Source organism: Anomaloglossus baeobatrachus, chromosome 1 (assembly GCF_048569485.1).
Source record: "Anomaloglossus baeobatrachus isolate aAnoBae1 chromosome 1, aAnoBae1.hap1, whole genome shotgun sequence".
NCBI classification, from domain to species: Eukaryota; Metazoa; Chordata; class Amphibia; order Anura; family Aromobatidae; genus Anomaloglossus; species Anomaloglossus baeobatrachus.
Genome location: NC_134353.1, coordinates 242,819,895 through 242,840,847, shown reverse-complemented (window position 1 = coordinate 242,840,847; position 20,953 = coordinate 242,819,895). Strand labels below are relative to the sequence as shown.

At 45.0% G+C, this 20,953-nt stretch overlaps 1 protein-coding gene across 2 annotated transcripts in view; it reads left to right on the top strand.

Moving 5' to 3' along the window:
* INTU (inturned planar cell polarity protein) overlaps nt 1-20,953 on the top strand; it is a 102,130-nt gene that overhangs the window by 22,821 nt on the left and 58,356 nt on the right. For both annotated transcript variants that reach the window (XM_075336186.1, XM_075336177.1), the window contains exons 2-3: nt 12,094-12,653; nt 19,462-19,547. In XM_075336186.1, coding sequence (XP_075192301.1) covers nt 12,094-12,653; nt 19,462-19,547 — 646 coding nt within the window. The remainder of the gene's footprint in view (nt 1-12,093; nt 12,654-19,461; nt 19,548-20,953) is intronic.

Genomic DNA, 20,953 nt, shown 5'->3' with positions numbered 1-20,953 from the left:
CGACTTCCCTGAGAGCTGCTTATCGGAGGTGATCCATAGAGAATTCCCTCCTTGTTGTCCTCTTCACGTCACTTTTTCTGTAAGTCTGATGTATATGGCAGGGATGTGACTTTGTGTAAACTCAATCCTGCACATCTAAGAATACAAACATTGTGTGTATATATTAGGATATATGTAAATGGTAAGAGGTATTTGACAACCTTGCAGCCCTGTTCCTTCAAAAACTGTACAAGAATACGCAGAGGAGCTGGGGCTGTTTTGAGGACAAAGGGAAGTCACACCGACTATTGTTTTCATGTATTTTTTTTTTTTTTTTATAGAAATAAACTATTAATACTTCTATTTTTTCCATTACCGTACATGACAACACCACAGGAGGTTGTGTCCCCACCTTGATTAGGGCTAGGAAACATATAGAGGTTAAATAGCCCCCGCCTCCCTCCATCATCAGTGGTTTTCCTGTCCCTAAGGGCATGAAGTAGTTTTCCTGGGGTGCTGTGGCCAGTGATCAGTCACTCCTTCAGTCTTGCCTTTCAATAGCTGGGCAGGCAGGGGTTGCTCTTTGCCTTCCTCCTTTTTTTTTTTTTTTTTTTAAACACCAAATTTTATTCCAAATTTTCATGTGCATTACATCTTATGAAACAATATAGCAAGTATGAATTCACTATTTCCATTAACAGGTTATTGTCAATTAACTATTCCTCCCGTTTCCCTTGTTTCCCCCCCCTTAACTATCTTTCGTCTTTCTTCTATTCTAAAATAACCCCCCCAACAACTTAGCACACTTTTTTTCCTCCTGTCTAGCCCACACGAAGAACACCCAACAACGCCACATTTTGTCATTTTATCATCACCACATGTCTCTAGATGAATCATTTGCCTTCTTATCACTCCTTCACATTATGGCTGTTTTAATTTCCCCAATGTTCCCTTAATGTCTTCTAGTAGATACCACTATGTGTACGTGAAGGGGGTAACTATTGTTTGTAATTCTGTAGCTTCACATTGTGTTTCCATGAATTTTCTCCATTTCTTAAAGAATGCGTCGGTCAAACCGTCTTTGTTTTTTTCTGCTGTCCTCTGTTCAATTCTAAGTAGCATTTTAATCTGCCTCATTACCTCGTCTTCTGACGGAACGTTCCCTTCGAGCCATTTGCCCAGTAAAGCCCTTTTTCCAATTATAGCTATACTATGAAACAGCTTTGGTATTCTCTTTTTTCATTCACTCTTGCCATTTGTTCAACATGGTCATCATGAAAAATCCATATCAATGGGTCCATCGCCACCTCTACCCCCCATATACTAGTTATTAGCGCCTGCATTTTTTTCCAGAATTTTTGACTCTCTGGGCATTGCCAAATCCCATGTAACAGATCCATGTTTAACGTCTTACACTTGGGACAATGTACTATCTTATTAACCTTCTGTTTGTTTGGTATGTTGAAGCCATAGATCGCCCTATGTATCAGTCTAAAATGTGTGTCCCTCCAGCCCTCATTAACCACCTCTTTGCCTTCCTCCTTTTTATGCTTCACTCATTCCTCCTGGAGCGGAACTGCACCTCGGGGCAACCCTGAATGGTGTTGGCTTGGGGTCCTCCCATAGCTCTTCAGCCCGCATCCCTCTCCGCTGTTTCATGCATGCTATGCGTACACTGGTGTGATGCAAGGCACTGGAGTACTGGACCATCATGACGCTTATTGTGCGTTCCAGGGTGGAATACATAGCGTTCTTCAGCAGGAATTTGGGACCGCCTTTGCTGGATCTAGGTCTCTCAACCATGAAAGCTCAGAGGTGATCCACTAAGGCTCAAGAAATGGCACATAATCTATGGGTAATTTTAGAAACTTCTGTAGCTGTACAGTAATGCTTTCATGTGTCTGAGATGGGCATGATGTTTTGTACCTTAATTTTCCAAGAGAAATAAAAAAAATGTAATCTGTTACCATGGAAACATGTTCTACGTGTCATTTCAAAGTAATTGTCATCTATGGATCGAAATGAAAGATCTGAACAATAAAATAACCAAATTTCTCCCTAGCCACATCCCACTATACATGCAGTTATGGGATGTAGATCTATTCATTCATCTGCATTAATTCTTGTGTAGGGCCTAATCTTTGGTCTGGACACCCCTGTGCATTTACAGTGCATAGAGTCTTTATATAAAACCTTTGTTTATGCCATAGACCAAGGTTTTATATAAAGCCCATGAACGTTTCCACATTACAGCCACAAACTTAACTCTCTTTTATTGGGATTTTATGTGATAGGCCGGGGCCACTCGGGGCACTAGTGCGATCCTCACATGACACTCGGCTCACGCTGGCAGCATGTCATGAGTGTCATGAGTGTCCCTACGACTGAGGTTCGATCATGCGATCGGACCTCAGCTGCAGAAGGCGGACCGGCACTGAGGAGGGGTGGGCCAGCGCTGTGGGGGGCGGGCCGGCGCTGAGGAGGAGAGGAAGGAATTTATCTCCCTCTCTCCTCCGTAGCCGGCTATTGCCATTCTCGCCCTGCACTGGCAGTACACCGGTGTACTGCGAGTGCAGTGCGATCTTTCTCTCGCCCCATAGACTTGAATTTGTGCGAGAGAAAGAGTCTCGCATTACAGTCACAGCATGCTGCGATTGTTTTCTCGGTCCGATTAGGGCTGAGAAAATAATTGCTCATGGGTGCTGACACATAGGCCAATATTGGTCCGAGTGGAATGCAATGTTTTATCGCACTCCACTCGGTCCGATTTTCATGCCGTGTGGCTTAGGCCATATACCAACACTAAGCAGTATTTGTGAAGTGTAAAGGAAATTATGCCTGATATTTTCTAAATATTTTAAATATACAAATCTGAAAATTGTGACGTGCATTTGTATTCAGCCCCCGAGTCAACACTTTGTAGCACCACCTTTCACTGCTGTAAGTCTATTGGGGTATGTCTCCTCCAGCTTCACACACCTAGAGGCTCACATGTTTGTCCATTCTTTGCAATATATCTCTAAAGGGGGCTTTACACGCAGTGACCTCGTTAGCAATGTCTCTCATGAAAGCACCCGCCCCCATCGTTTGTGCGTCATGGGCAATTCTCTGCCCGTGGCACACAATATCGCTAGTACCCATCACACATACTTACCTTCCTAGCGACGTCGCTGTGGGCGGCGAAAAGCCTCTTTTCTAAGGGGGGGGGGCGGTTCATGCGGCATCACAGCAACGTCATCTGGGAGGCGGCCAATAGAAGCGGAGGGGCGGAGAGCAGCCGCATAAGTCACGCCCACCTCGTTGCCGGAGGACGCAGTTACGGTGTTGTTCGTCATTCCCGGGGTGTCACATGTAGCGATGTGTGCTGCCTCAGGAACGACTAACAACCTGCGTCCTGCACCAGCAACGATATTTGGGAAATAGGCGACGTGTAAACAATCAACGATTTGGTGAGTATTTTGCATCGTTAGCGGTCGCTCGTACCTGTCACACGCAATGACGTCGCTAACGAGGCCGGATGTTCGTCACGAATTCCGTGACCCCAACGACATCTTGTTAGCGATGTCATTGCGTGTAACGGGGCCTTTACTCAGTGAGATTGGATGGAGACGCCTGTGAACAGCGATTTTCAAGTTTTGTCACAAATTCTCAAAGGGATTTTGGTTTGGACTGTGACTGGGTGATTCACACACATGAATATGCTTATTCTAAACCATTCCATTGCATCTCTGGCAGTATCTTTTAGGGTTTTTGTCCTGTTGGAAGGTGAACCTACACCCCAGTCTCAAGTCTTTTGCCACCTCTAACAGCGTTTCCTCCAGAATATCCTTGTATTTAGCTCCATCCATCCACCCATCTTCTCTGGCCCGCATTTCCTGCAGCATCCCCACAGCATGATGCTGCCACCACCATGTTTAATGGTGGGGAAGGTGGTTTCAGGGTGATGTGTAGTGTTAGTGTTCCACCACCCATAGCGTTTAGCCCAAAAAGTTCTACTTTGGTCTCATCTGACCAGAGCACCATCTTCCACATGCTAGCTGTGTCCTTTACTTTCTTTGCTTTTTCAAACTGCAACTGTATTACTTATGACTTCCTTTCAAAAATGTTTTTTTTTGCCACTCTTCCAAATCAAAATTTGTGGAATCTATGACTACGAGTATTAGGTGTCCTGTGGACAGTCTCCCAGCTGAGCTGTGGATCTCTGCAGCTCCTCCAGAGTGACTGTGGGCTTTTTTTTACTGCTTTTCAGATTATCTCCTTGCTTGGGATGTCAGTTTAGGTGGATGGCAAAGGTGGATTGGTAGTTTTGCATTTGTGCCATACACCTTCCATTTTTGGATGATGGATTAAACAGTGCTCCGTAGGATGTTCAGAGCTTGAGCTTTTTTTTTTACCTAACCTTGCTTTACTCTTCTCCACAACTTTATTCCTGACCTTTTTGGTGTGTTCCTTGGTTTTAATGATGTTCTTTGATCCTAATATTCTCAGCAAACCTCTGAGGTCTTCACAGAACAGCTGTAGTTATACTGAGAATAAATTACACACAGGTGGGCTCAGTTTACTAGTTAAGTGACTTCTGGGGGCAATTAGTCACTCAGGATTTTATTTAGGGATAAAAGACTTCCAGCAGCGAAAGGTAGTCCTAAAAAATGTTGTCTCAGGGGGCTGAATACAAATTCACGTCCAGAATTTACATATTTATATTTTTTTTAAATATTTAGAAAACCATTTATCATTTCTTTTACACTTCACTTGCTACTTTAGTGATCTTTTATCACATAAAATACCAATAAAATTACATTTACGATTGTGGGTGTAATGTGAAAAAAAAAATGTGGAAAAGTTTATAAGGTATAAATACTTTTTCAAGGCACTGTAGATGTCTTAAGGCCTCATTCAGACTTCCGTTTCTTTATGTACGCAAAATCCAGTCTGAGTGCCAATAATGTTTTGGATCCCAGTTTCACCAGTGTTTAGTCAATGTCAGTTTTTACCATCACTGTGGTATAAATAAATTGGAAAGCTTCTCCTATACATTACACTGGTAATCACAGCACATAGCCTGTACACTGATGCCGTCCATGTGCGGGCTGTGATCTTCACCGGTAGAACACTACATGAAACACGCACGTCTGATTGAGCCCTTAGAATTGGAGCTGATTTTGCCAAAGGCTCTGAGATTTGGAAGTTGCACCCATAATGTGCGCCTCTCTGCTCTGTATCCTATTAGTTGACAACTACAAATTGCAGACATTTACAGCGGATACAAAAGTTGTCACCAAGTTTTCCTTATAGGTTGTAAGATGTGTAAGGCTGGTTGTATGGGATAGATAACACTCGTGGATGAAGTGGACCTCTCCAGACTGACTTTGCACATGGATACTTGGCTGACCATGCACATGGATACTTGGCTGACCTTGCACATGGATACTTGGCTGACCATGCACATGGATACTTGGCTGACCATGCACATGGATACTTGGCTGACCATGCACATGGATACTTGGCTGACCATGCACATGGATACTTGGCTGACCATGCACATGGATACTTGGCTGACCATGCACATGGATACTTGGCTGACCATGCACATGGATACTTGGCTGACCATGCACATGGATACTTGGCTGACCATGCACATGGATACTTGGCTGACCATGCACATGGATACTTGGCTGACCATGCACATGGATACTTGGCTGACCATGCACATGGATACTTGGCTGACCATGCACATGGATACTTGGCTGACCATGCACATGGATACTTGGCTGACCATGCACATGGATACTTGGCTGACCATGCACATGGATACTTTGCTGACCATGCACATGGATACTTTGCTGACCATGCACATGGATACTTTGCTGACCATGCACATGGATACTTTGCTGACCATGCACATGGATACTTTGCTGACCATGCACATGGATACTTGGCTGACCATGCACATGGATACTTGGCTGACCATGCACATGGATACTTGGCTGACCATGCAAAGATAAAGCACCACTCCAGCATTTGTTTATTTTTTTCAGCACTGGAGTGGTGCTTTTAATCTAAGCCCCCTGCCATATGCTCACCCTCCGGCATTTTCATCTTTTACCAACGCCGGTCCAGTCCCGTGGCACCATCTTCTGACCATAATTTCCCACTGGCTAAAAGTCACAAGCTCTCAATGCATCTCTATGGGAGCAAGAATGAGGCTCTCATAGACTTGCATTGAAGAGTGACTTCTGTCTTGCTCCATGAAACACTGGAGCGGGCAGGCAGGTGACAAACTGCCGGAGACTGACGAGAGCAACGCTGATGGAAGGTCAAGACACTGGAAGGGGAGAATAAGAGTAGGGGCAGGGGACTTAGATTAAAAGCACCACTCCAGTGCTGAGAAAAAACAAACAAATGTTGGAGTGGTGCTTAGAATCTAAGCCCCTGCCCCTAGTAATATCTTCACCCTCCAGTGTCTTCACCTTGTTACAGACGTCGCTCTAGTCCCGCATAGCCATCTTGTTACTGTAATTTCTCACTGGCTCAAAGTTAGAAGTTATGTGACAAGCTCAAAATGCATGGGGAGCCAGAATGAGGCTCTCATAGACTTGCATTGAAGAGTGACCTCCGGCTTGCTCCATGAAACGCCTGTAGCTGGTGACATGTCACATACGGAGACCGAAGAAGGTGAGGACACTGGAGGTAGAGGCAGGGTACTTGCATTAGAAGCACTACTCCAACAGTGAAGAAAAAGGCAAATGCTGGAGTGATGGGAGTAAAGAGGTTGTCGGACCCCCATGGCAGCGGTTTATATCCCTCAGGATTTAGTATGTTAAAAGCTAGTAAAGGTACCGTCACACTTAGCGATGCTCCAGCAATCCCACCAGCGATCTGACCTGGCAGGGATCGCTGGAGCATCGCTACATGGTCGCTGGTGAGCTGTCAAACAGGCAGATCTCCACAGCGATCAGAGATCAGCCACCAAAGACCCGTGTAACGACGCTGTGCTTGGTAACCATGGTACATATCGGGTTACTAAGCAAAGCGCTTTGCTTACAGTTACCCGATGTGTACCTTGGCTACGCGTGCAGGGAGCCGGCTTCTAGACGCTGCGGACGCTGGTAACCAAGGTAAATATCAGGTAACAAAGCAAAGCCTTTGCTTGGTTACCCGATGTGTACCTTGGTTACCAGCGTCCGCAGAAGCCGGCTCCCTGCACATTCAGATCGTTGCTCTCTCGCTGTCACACACAGCGAAGTGTGCTTCACAGCGGGAGAGCAACCACCAAAAAATCGTCCAGGACATTCAGCAACAACCAGCGACCTCACAGCAGGGGCCAGGTTGTTGCTGGAGGTCACACACAGCGACATCGCTAACAACATCGCTGTTGTGTCACAAAAAACGTGACTCAGCAGCGATGTCGCTAGAAATGTCGCTTAGTGAGACGTGGCCTTAAGTTTCTTTTTTTTCCTTTTCGGTCCTTAGTAATCTCTGCCGATCTGTGTTTTTCATGTGAGGAGGTAGATACTTGTGCATAGTGTGGTGTATCCTCCGCACTGCTGGGGCGGGATTTCTATCACTATGCGGCTTGCATTTTTGGCAGCTCATTTGTGTGGATGCGCTGTTCATCTACTACTATGTTACATCTGGACTGTGCATGTGTAAATGAATGGTATGTTTGGGAAGTAATCCTGTAATGGAGTAAGCCCTTTAAAGGGAACCTGACATCAGAATTTTTCCTATTGAGCTGATCTCAGGGTCTTGTCAATGTAATGTCCATAATAAAGATGTTTCCTGTCTTTATTTTAATTTAGTTGAGATAGTGTAATAAATGTATATCTAAAATATACATACTTGTATAAAAATCCATTGCCCAGAGTTTTGGGGGCGTTTCAGCCACCCTCTCTAGTCCAGAGCCATCCTTTTGAATTGCTCGTTCCATGGGCCGGTGACATCAGAGGCGATGACGCTGAAATCCCGCACATGCTCTGTTGCTGGGTGCGGTGAACTACTCATCTAGAGGCTGGGGTGTATGCCCCTCCTGGGAATGTGCTAACCTGGTACAGGGTGGACTAGTGCATGTAAGTGATAGGCAGCGTGCCCCAGCCCGATATATGATCAGGCACATGAGGCTAACAATTTGTGGTCCGCATAGTTCAGCACTAAAGCGGGCTTTACATGCTACGATTTCGCTACAGCGATCTCGTTGGGGTCACGGATTTTGTGTTGCACATCCGGCCGTTGTAGCGATGTCGTAGCGTGTGACTCCTAGGAGCGATTTTGGATCGTTGAAAAAAAGTCCAAAATCGCTCCTCATTGACATGGGGGTCCGCTGCCATTTATCGCTGCTGTCGCAGGGGCGAAGTTGTTCCTCGTTCCTGCGGCAGTTCACATCGCTACATGTGACGCCGCAGGAACGAGGAACATCTCCTTACCTGCCTCCGGCCACAATGCGGAAAGAATGAGGTGGGCGGGATGTTACGTCCCGCTCATCTTCGCCCCTCCGCTTTCATTGGGCGGCCGCTTAGTGACGTCGCTGTGACGCCGAACGGACCGCCCCCTTAGAAAGGAGGCAGTACGCCGGTCACAGCGACGTCGCTATGCAGGTAAGTATGTGTGACGGGGGTGCCAGATTTTGTGCGCGACGGGCAGCGATATGCCCGTTTCGCACAAACGATGGCGGTGGGTCGCATGCTAGCGATATCGGGCCGGATATCGCAGCATGTAAAGCCCCCCTATGTGTTGGAGTGTCCAAAGGGGTAATGTAAAGCCCAATTTGTGGATTTTGTTTTGGCTTTGACCATGTACACTATAAAGTGTGTTTACACTGAATTTCACCTGGGGACAATAGTTTACTGAAAACAGAAAAGCCTTTTAACCTTTTGGTTACTGTGCCTGTGTATCATAGCACATTCTGTAGAATGAATTAGAGGGAACTTGTCAGGACCCCCTATGCCCTCCAGCAGTATTAATACCTATATACCCAAATCCCCCCCCCCAACCAGCCCTGTATAACGCTATTCACTAATATTAATGTTTAAGAAAACTACTTATAAACCTCACTGTCCCTATGCTAATTAGGCCTGTGACTAGTTACAGGGGCATTGTTACCCTAGACTAGTCGGCCCTCTTTCCATGTTATTACGCCCACAGAGGTGTAATACCATGATCTCCATGAGCTGGTGTCACCACCAGCTAATTGAAATCTAGCGCATGTGCTCAGCTCATTTTGGCAGTGTCAGTGCACTTCAGGCGCACGGTGGCCACTTCCGCCTTCATTAGACACACTGCGCATGATCGGCTCATGTAAACGCCTTTTGAATATACGATCATGCGCAGTGCACGTAATGAAGCTGGGGTGCGTATGCCCGACTTTTGAAGTGCCCTGAAGCCGCCAAAATGAGTCGCACGCATGTGCGACATTTTTTTGGAACTCGCCATGACGTCAGCTCATGGATATCATGTTATCACAGGGGTGTGATAACATGAAAAGAGGGCCAACTAGTCTGGGAAACTAGAGCCCCTTCGACTAGTCACAGCGAGGTTTGGAAGTCGTTTTTGTAATGCTGCTGGTTTTGAGGGCATAAGGGATCTGACAGGTTCCCTTTAACAGTGAATCCATCAATAGGCTTCTTATAGTGGCAGGGCTGCTAATACATATCTGTCCTCTAAGCACACGTGGGCTGATTTTGTAGTTGTGATCATCCATTAGGTTAGTGTTCAGGAGAAGAGAGATAAGGGTATGTGCCCACGATCCGGACATGCTGTGTCCTGGTCGCAGTGTGGCCTGGGGGGCCACGAATGTTCTGCGCAGGAGACCGCAGCTACCCGTGCCCATGATCCGAGTTCGGGTCGCTGCGGTCTTTATCTCTATTCTCCCTGCAGAGAACATGCTGCTTAGTGGGAAGCCGCAGGTCAGTTTACGCTGCGGGAAAAACAAGCACAACAGGCATGGGAGTTCTAGAAATCATCCACTATGCTTGTACTGCAAAACACAGTGTTTTGGATGCAGCCACAACACCCTGTGCCCAAAAACACTGAACCCTGATCGTGGGCACGCAGCCTAAGCGTTACAATCGCAGCCATTACAACAAGCTCATTCTGTAGTTTGCTATTTACCCTGATACATTGGGGCTGTAAATATATTGTTAATTGTTTTCTACTCAAATACACATGCATTAAAAAAAAAAGGCCACAAAGTTTTCCATGGCCATCAGGAAACCTAAGAATAAATTGTAGTGGAATTTCATCTTTTTTTGAGGGGGAATGAGGAATATCAAAGCATTTTTCAAGGTTTGGGTTTGAAAAGTTGAGACGCTTAGCAGAACAAAACCCTGAATATAGATGGTCTTTGTGCCCCAAGACTCACAAAGTAAGGTCCTGTCCCATGAGTGTGAGGAGAAGGCCGCAGCCGCATTAGAGACATGCCATTCATGTTGTACATTTGTAAAGAATAGCCCTGCCCTTGTGGATATGCTTGTTTATTCAGTCTTCTATCTGAAAGCCACAAATGAATGAGGCTGTGCTGTGTAAATGCTGTTTAGCTGCGGCTGAATACTAAATCGCTTATATGAGCCCTTTCTGTCTCGGGAGGATCATCTGTTTTTCATTCCCATGGTTTATTTAAGAAGAAAAGTAAGTAAGGAATGGTCTTATGGGATGATTCTCTGCCCATGAAGTGACTTAACCAGAGGTGGTGACTGGCACAGGATACACAGGAGCCAAGCGCGCGCGGAGACGGGGCACAGGAGCCCCATCGTATGGGGACGGGGCACAGGAGCCCCATCGTATGGGGACGGGGCACAGGAGCCCCATCGTATGGGGACGGGGCACAGGAGCCCCATCGTATGGGGACGGGGCACAGGAGCCCCAACGTATGGGGACGGGGCACAGGAGCCCCATCGTATGGGGACGGGGCACAGGAGCCCCATCGTATGGGGACGGGGCACAGGAGCCCCATCGTATGGGGACGGGGCACAGGAGCCCCAGCGTATGGGGACGGGGCACAGGAGCCCCAGCGTATGGGGACGGGGCACAGGAGCCCCAGCGTATGGGGACGGGGCACAGGAGCCCCTGACTGCTCTAACTGTAAAGAACCCTTTCCTAAGATGCTACAATCGCCTTTCCTCCACCGACATCCAGCAGTCTTCATCAAATTGGTGTCGATGTCGACTTATGCGCTAATTGAGATCTCAGCTCATCATTGAGCCGCGGAGTAAATCTGGGCATGCGCCGCTCTCTGCACCATTTTGCTGGAGACCAGGAAATGTCAGTGTGTGCATGTGGTGCTGTTTTACTAAAGACCCCCAGGTGATTGTGTGCAAACCCACCCTTGGTGAGTGTGGTGCTAGCACAAAGTTTTATAAGCGAGGCTCGTACAAAGGGGGAGTGACCGCAGCAGAGCTGAAGACTTTTCTCACAGTCCTGCCCTGTTGTACGACAAGAGTATTGCACCAAAACTTCTATAATGAATTAAACAAAAACCAGTCTGCAGATTTCTGCACTACACGTATCTGTTAAATCAGTATAACCGCCCCATTATGGCCATATCTTTACTTTAACATATTAAATCGTGATGACAGGTTCTCATTAATAAGAACTTGGAAGCATTATTTTGTAATATAAAGACATGGCTGTAGTGGCGCTGTAATACTGATTAAATTGGTATATTTAGTGAAGAAATCCACCTTCTTTATTCACCGTTGGTAGTTTTCTAGTTAGATTTTTTTGTGCACAGGGGTCAGAATGTACACTGAATGTTCTCCTCCCTATCTGTGATTCCCCAGCCCCTTTGCTTTCATATAGTCTGTGAATAACAGGTCACTGCTGAGATGTCACAGAGGGGGCAGATCATTCACAGACTGGTGGCAGGCCGAGGGGCGGGGAATCACAGATAGGGAGGAGAAGACCCAGTGTACAGCTCCAGCCCCTCTGCACTGAAATCTAATTAGCATAAAACTTTATATGGTGAATAAAGAACAGGGGATTAACAAGACAAGTGCTTACCTTGTAGTCATAGCGCACCTCTACCCCAGCACCTTACTCCTACGAGTCAGGAGGCTGAACGTTAGTACCAACCCGTGCTCCTGCTTATGATATTTTTGTTTTTCTTGACTCTATTTGTAGTGACCTGGAGCCGGAGTGGTTGGAGAGCGTAGAGCGGAACGGAGAGCTGTTTTATCTTGAGTTGAGTGAAGGCGAGGAAGAAGCAATTCTACCTCTGAATCCAGCAGTAAACCATGTCCGATTTTGTGAAAATGTAGCTGAAGTTATTTCCGAAAATGCCAAGAAGAATAAAAATGAACCACGTTTTAAAAAACTTGCAAAAATTTTAAGGAATAAACACATTAGCAAAAAGAGGTCTTCTAGACTAACTGGACCAACAGGGCCTACTTCTATCCTCAAGCACCAGCCCAGCCTTAAAACTGGAATGCTTATTCATCAACAGTATAAGGACATTTGCCTATATGTCAATCCGAACCGAATTGTTGACGGTGTTTCGTATGAGAAGCTATGCCTCCTCCAGAGACTAATCGGGATTGTTCATCAGTCTTCAAAGAACAGCAAGAGATTGGAAAAACAAGGTGCTCCTGATACACCACATCGGTGGACTAGCACGGAGAAGCTGGTTGTTCATGGTTTCATTCCAGAAAGTCCATCTATTCGTTGTGGCCAAATCCTTATTGGTAAGGGGGCTTTCATTGTTTATATGTCATATCTACACTGGTATGAAGAGAAACGAGGAAATTCAACAAGGACTCAGCAAACCAGGATTGGAGTAAAACTTTCTTTTCTTTATTAATCTTCAAAAGATAAAACTAAAAGGCCCACAAGGATCAGGAACCAAACTGAGTGGCAGAGAATTAACGCAAATGGGAGCACGCGTTTCGGCGGTCTTGTCCGCCTTCTTCCCGGTCCAAACCAGTTTGTTTCCTGATCCTTGTGGGTCTTTTAATTTTATCTTTTGAAGCTTAATAAAGAAAAGAAAGTTTTACTCCAATCCTGGTTTGCTGAGTCCTTGCTGGATTTCCTCGTTTCTCTTCATACTAATGGATTGACTCCTATCCAAGTCCGTGTAGAAACTTAACTACCAGGTGGGAAGAGACCCGTGAGCTTCATTGCTGGAGCTGAACCTTGGCCTACATTTTCTGTCATATCTACACTAGCGTAAACCAGAGCTGGCCATACACATTGGATGGCTGTAGGTCGATCGTTCATCTGACAGCTATTTCTCCCTTGTACACTTGTTACTGTGTTCTCTTCGGGAAGAACAGAGTAAAGCCCTCCATAGAACAACGAGAGACAGGGCAGCACTCACCGATAAACTAGGACTATTTTATTTTTTAATGCTGACAGGTGAGACGGACATGAGGGAATGCAGGGAGGGGAGCACGAGGACGACGGTACCGTTTCGCACCACTAGGGGTGCTTTCACGGGTCCGTATGGACCCGTGAAAGCACCCCTAGTGGTGCGAAACGGTACAGTCGTCCTCGTGCTCCCCTCCCTGCATTCCCTCATGTCCGTCTCACCTGTCAGCATTAAAAAATAAAATAGTCCTAGTTTATCGGTGAGTGCTGCCCTGTCTCTCGTTGTTCTATGGATATACTTGTTTAAACTGGGCAATAGCACCTCGGTAATGGACGTTGTTGGATCCATCAAGATGAGAAAAAATGTTTTTCTGTGACATCTGAAAATCTAATGGATATAATCAAGGCAACTCCATACTGAACTGTGTTTGGGACAGAAATACCACACTACCTCCAGTATAGGTAAGCAGTGCGGTGCACAATCTTTTCTTATTTTTCAGAGTAAAGCCCTCCCGTAACACCAAATAGCTGTCGGACAAACGGTTTGGCTAGCATCTTTTTCTCCCAACTGTCCTACATACTGGAGAGCTTCTGTGTTTATTTTGTGGGAGCCTCTGCCAGACCTCTCTGGGGGAGGCTTATCTCCCCAAGGACAAAAGGATTGTCAGCCCAAAATCAGACATGTTTGATACTCCTCTATCCAGACATCATCCTTCAAGTTCCCCATACTCTTAGCTGAACCCATCGCCATCAATATTGGCCAACGTTAGTCTGTGTATGGGGCAGTAAGTTGCTTCCAGAATCATTTGGCAGCGGCTTACCTGGAATTCTCATAATTCTGTAAACCCCACCCCCCCCCTTTAAATCGTTATCTCTCAAGGGGAGAGGCATGAGGCCTCTATAAAAAAAATAGTGGGACAATCATGGTGAAAAACAGCAGGGTTGATTAACTTTTACACCGTTTTAGCATTAAATCTGGAAGGTTGGAAGAATATAGGGTACTCCGTAAATACTGTGTTGATCAAAAAATGTAAAAGTCAGCCCTTCACGACAAGGTGTACCCCAGTCTGGGCGGTCCTATCCTCTAATATTTCCATCACGACCTATGACGTATATTTAACTCATAGGTTGTGTCCTTTGCTTTGAGCAGTGGACGTGTAGCTAACCGGTTCGGGTGGATCGGAGATCTGCCTGCCACTGTTAACCAATTAAATCCCACTATCCGTCTCTGACAGCGAGATTTCACATGCGCCAGCGGGGAGCGCGTCAGTACCCTATCCCATCGGCGGGCCCCGTGACGTGATCACGGTTCATTGATGGGTTGTCATGACAGCCAGGGATCAGCTGATGACCCCTGTCTCTGTCATGACAATGACCGCGAGTGAGCTGATGCTCTGCTCTGTATAGCACAAATGTGACGCCCTGGCCTAGCCAGGTAGTCACAGACACAACACCATACACCCCCTTCCCTGGACAGGTCACACCAGTCCATCATTAAATCCTTGTTGCCACCCTCCAAGGTTGATGTTCACACCAGGTGAGGCGGAGCCAGGTGGTTGACCCCACCCACCGAGGGGTTCACAGGCCTGCAGGCGGGAAAAACACAGTCAGTTAGAGAGTCCTGTTGTGGGCAGTAGAGTGAGAGGAGTGGAACTGTTGGTGTCTGGGTTGGAGCCCAGGCACTTCCAGCAAGGTAGGCAGACGGTGGTGGCCCCGAAGTTGGCGAAGGTCAGCGGAACCGTAGGACCGGGGTCGGGCGGTGGCCCGCTGGTACCGAACTGGGGAGCCGATTGGAGCCAAGCACCAGGCAGGGTACTCAGACCCCGACTAGGCTCGAAGCCAACCTTTAGTCAAATTTACTGATTGCAGTCTGGACGTCAGGGGTTCATTCCCACCCAAGACCCGAGTGAAGGCAAAAGCCCAACCATTCCGGATAAGTGCCACCGCCAAGGGCCAGAGATCCTCAGGCCCAGCATCTGTGGGCAAAAGGGGCTCCTCCGGCACGTACACGTCGGGGAGCGGACTACCGGTGCCCAGGCATTGGAGTCAAGATACAAAACACAGGTGCAGGGAAACGACAGCCACCATCAACCCATCCAGGGAGAACACCGCAGCCGGCTGCGGGCCCCGTCCATCCAGCCGTTTGGTTTACCAGAGACTCTGTCCATCTGTGTGTGAGTGAGTACACCTGTGCCATCCGGCACCGCTCTGCGCTGCACCGCAACCCTGCACCCTGCCAAAACCCATCCTGCGGAATCCTCCTCCCTCCTATCTGGCCCCAGGACCACCAGCCCCTACCCACGGAGGGGGTCAACCCCTAGCTGCTCCCTGCCATCGCTCCCGGGAACCCCGTCACCAGCAGCGGTGGTGCCCACCATCACCACAACACGTGGGTGGCGTCACAAACTCTCTACATCCCAAAAGAAACCCAATTCCCCCACTTTTCACTCGAGGGCGAGGAGTGCTGCTCGAGCCCCAGGTCCGGCCCGCTCGAGCCACCGAGGAGAAGGCACGGGATCCGAGCGCGATCTCCCCGACCAGCCCACGCGACGGGGAAGCTGGCCCCCACCCCCGACACAAGCGATCAGATGATCGTAGTTTCAAGCTCTCTACAGGGACTAGTAACTACAATGAAAAGTAAAAAAAAAGTTTTGGGAAAAAAAAAAAAGTTTGAATCACCCCCATTTTTCTCTATTGAAAATAAAAGAAAACAAACAACACACACGGTATTTGGTTTCGCTGGGTTCAGAAATGCCCAATCTATCAAAATATAAAATAAGTTAATACGATCATTAAACAATGTAATGAAAAAAGAACTAAACCCCAAAATTATGTTTCTATGGCCTCCGTAGCATTGCAATAAAATACAATAAGAGGTGAGCAAAACAGCGCATCTACCCAAAATGATATCAATAAAAACACCAGCTCAGGGCGCAAAAAATGAGCCATCTCTGAGCCCCAGATCTCGAAAAATGAGAACGTTATGGGTCTTAAAAAATAGCGCCAAAAGCTGGGGTTTTATTTATTTATTTATATATATATATATATATATATATATATATATTATATATTATATTATATATATAATTTATTTTAATAATAATATATATATGTGTGTGTGTGTGTATGTATGTATGTATATATATATATATATATATGTATATGTGTGTGTATGTATATTTATTTTAATAATAATATATATATTTATTATATATATATATATATATATATATATATATATATATATATATATAAATATGTATATGTGTGTGTATGTATATTTATTTTAATAATAATATATATATTTATTATATATATATATATATATATATATATATATATATATATCTCAGACTTCTGAATATTTTTTGCTACTTAACCCCTTCACCCCCGGTCAATTTTTCCATATTTTTGTTTTGTTTTTTCCTCCCCTTCTTCCAACAGCCATAACGTTTTTCTATTTTTCCGTCAAAATAGCCATATGAGGACTTATTTTTTGCGGAACGAGTTGTACTATTGAAAGACACCATTCAGTCTGTCTCATATTGTACTGGAAAACAGAAGAACAATTCCAAGTGTGGTGAAATTGCCAAAAAAAGTTGAATTATGATTGTTTTGGGGGGGTCTTTTATTTACCACATTAACTATATATGTTTGTAGATCCAAAACCTGTATAGAGTTACTTTTATCTAAGTGGTGGAAAAAAAATCAGAAAAAAGAATTGCGCTGTTTTTGATCACCTGTTATTGCATTTTAATGCAATGTTTCGGTGACCCAAAAAATCTAATTGTGGAGGTTTGGAATTTTTTTTCTCACTACTCCGTGTACTGATCAGATTCATTGATTTTATTTTTATTAATTGATTTTATATTTTGATAGGGCATTTCTGAACACGGCGATATTGAATGTGTATTAATAATAATAATTAATAATAATACATTTTTTTCATTGAGGCAAAAGGGGGTGATTTGAACATTTGTGGTTTGGTTTTTTTTTTGTTTATTGCTTTTACTAGTGCCCTTAGCGGACATTATGATTACACTGTCCGATGGCTGCTCATGATCAGAGCGATGATTCGGCATCTCTCTGATCGACAAAAACAGAAATGCTGATCTTCTGTGAATGCTGGCATTCACAAGAAATGAGTTATGGCAGCAAAAGGGGTCATTATCTGACCCTGCGCTGCCATGCCAACCTGTTGGCGCCCATGATCGTGTCATGGGGCTGTCGATTGCATCGTGGAATGCCTCAACCCCTGCTGAAGCGCATTAAATTGTGCTGTCCAAGTTTAATAGTGCGATCTAAGGGTTTAACAGACGCTGGTGGATCAGAGATTCACCCCCTCCTGTTAGCCTCACATGTCTGCTGATCAGATCAGCAGACATAGTACATCCTTGGTTTTGAAGGAGTTAAATTGAAAGAAACCTATACATGTTTGTTATCTACAAACTCATACTGATCTGGGGAATCCATCATGCCAGGTCAGTTTTACCATATAGCGAACATGGTAAATAAAAAAACAAAACCTAAAATAATTGTTGAAATGCACTTATTTGGCAATTTCATCGGACTTAGAATTGTTTTCCAGTACATTTATTAGGTAAAATGAATGGTGTCATTCAAAAGCGCAACTCATCATATGGCTAAGTTGACAGAAAAATATAATTTATGGCTCTTTCAAGAAGGGAAGGAAAAATCTAAAGGGCAAAAATGGAAAATCGCCTGGTGTTGAAGGAGTTAAAACCTCCTCTTGTGTCTGTTGACCTTAATCCATTGGGGCAGAGCAGGACCGGGGTGCGACTGTGCAGACACCTGCCCATGGGAAGCTATATCAATGAAGTGCCTGGCCCAAAAAAGTGAGTGGGGGGGGGGGGGGCACTGTACCAATTATTTATTTGTAATTAAAACAATGTTTCGTAAGTCCCCTATGTTATTTCTATGTGCTATTCTGTGTCCTTACTGCAGGGTATATGCTCATTTTGTTTCTATCTTGACTTTTCTAACATTAGTGAACTATAGCTATAGCCCATTTTGTCCTTTTATTAATTCCTTTTATAGAGTTTTATCCTAATTCTTCTCATGCTACCATGGCATTATGGGCTCTGATAGTAGTGTGACACACAGGCTGTAGGATTGTCAGCAGATGGGAAAATTGATGACCATAATATATAAGCGGTATTCCATTTTAGCAGACAGAATATTCCTCTTGTTCCGGGGCTTCCGCACCTCCTCGCAATCATTCATTACCCTGCGGCTCCCATCCTCCTGCAGTCACACAGAATACATTCCTTTGCAGGGGTTATCTCACCATGACAATCCCTTTCAGTGTGATGCCGGCCTTGCCATCAGCTGGTAATGCATATGCATTCAGAAACCCCCAGCAATCAGCTGTTGTCAGTGTGGGCTTCATTGTGGCATTACATCCTAGTCACTGAAGGAAACCATCTACCATGTAGGATATGCACAGACCAGATCTGCCAGATTTTGCTGCCGGCACATATACTTGACCATGAAAATATTGGGTTTTCTTTAGAGACCATGTCTTTCACTGGGAACCAGAAATCCCAGTATCATTCAGGTGAACTAGAGATTACCTGTGTATACCAGTAGTGATTGTATCACGCAGGACATAAGTGAATCTGTCATCAAGTTTTTGCTACCTCCTCTCAGAGCAGCATGGTGTAAGCAAAGGGGCCCTGAATCCAACAATGCATCACCTAGATTACTGGAGGCAGCGGTTCTGACAGTGTTTTTTAGATTTAGCAATGCATCAGATCTTCGAAAGATGGCCTTACCCACACCAGGCTCTGTATGTACATTTCTATAGATAGTGAGCTTCTAATTACAGAAGGGAGCGTACCAGACTACCTAACCTAGTGGGGCAATGATGAGGTCCTGAAGCTAAAACAAACATTACAGATAAACCGCACGGACCTTGATAACAGAGCCAGCTTTACGGCATGCTGTCTTTAGATGACATGGCAAAAATCTGCTGACAGATTCCCTTCGTGTACCCTGAAATCTCTTACATAAAATGTATTCAGATGCACCCATTATGGGGGCCTCATCACCGCTTGTATGTGTCTTCAGCAGTGTTAGTACAGCACCCGTGACCGGCACCATTGTGTGAACACCATTTCCCTAGTTTATAACCATCTCCTGGATTTGTTCTTCTCATTTTAACAGGAGATGCTCTTATTGCTGTCAATGATGTAGAAGTCAACACAGAAAATATAGAGCGGGTGCTGTCTTGTATACCAGGGCCCATGCAGGTAATATTCTGGCTACTCTTGTCTATGCTTTTTTTTTTTTTTTTCTCAGAACCAGAAATTGTGTGACTGTTCTCTAGTCATGTTACATATTACAGCCACAAGTAGAAATAGACCCTAAAATTTACATGAATTTTATTTATTTTTTTTACTTCTATGTTTGAACTCTTGTTTTTTGCACTGCGAAGAAAAGTACAGCAAAAACATTGCAGCAAAAAAAGCTTTGCCTATATTGAGTTATTGAAAGTGCTAAATAAAAACATGTCGGCATTAATCTTTTCATTGTTACATGTGCATAGCGCTGAGGCCAAACGTTTTGAGACGGACAGAAATTTTGATTTTTCACGAAGTTTGCTGCTGCAAAGAAGAGAACTTTACAGAAAGTAGAGTGATTGGGCTCCAGAAGATTGGGGTAAAGTAGAGTGATTGGGCTCCAGAAGATTGGGGTAAAGTAGCGTGATTGGGCTCCAGAAGATTGGGGTAAAGTAGCGTGATTGGGCTCCAGAAGATTGGGGTAAAGTAGAGTGATTGGGCTCCAGAAGATTGGGGTAAAGTAGCGTGATTGGGCTCCAGAAGATTGGGGTAAAGTAGAGTGATTGGGCTCCAGAAGATTAGGGTAAAGTAGAGTCATTGGGCACCAGAAGATTGGGGTAAAGTAGAGTAATTGGGCACCAGAAGATTGGGGTAAAGTAGTGTTCTCTGATAAAGCCCCCTGGAGACTGTTTGGAACATCTGCCATGAGCTTCACAAATCCATTCATATGTGGGGGCTTTTCATCCAAGGAGAGGGCTCACTCTCAATTTTGTCTAGGTATGCTGCCATGCACAGAATAGTATTAAACATCCTCCAGGATTCCAATGATGTGGAGCAGTCAGTAGATAAAGAATGCATTTGCCCGCATGGACACCATGCTACACCGGAAAAGGGATAACTAAGTGGCTCGGTGAAAAATTTCATTTGTCTATTGCGAGGAAACTCCCCTGAACCAAATCCCATTGAGAACCTGTGGTCAGTCCTTAAAAAGTGAATGGACAACCAAAAACAAGAAAGGTTGATAAACTATAAGTACATGTATTGATTAGACAAGAAAGGGTTGTCATCCGTCAGGATATGGTTCAGAAGCTGCCAATGCGCCCAGTGTGCCAGGAGAAATGGCAGACGTCTTGAAAAATAAGGGTCAACTCTAAAAATGGAGTGTTTGCAAAATAATTATACATTTGTCAATAAAGTCTTAAAACTTTGGAAACGCTGATAATTGTATTTCAGCAAAATGTGAAATCCGAAACTTGTTAGTGTCAACTTTTCGCCACAAATGTAAACAAAAAATTATGACTGAATCTTAAAAATAAGAGAACTGAAATTTAAGAATGTATCTTTGTGTCCTTAACCCCTTCACGACGTACGATGTA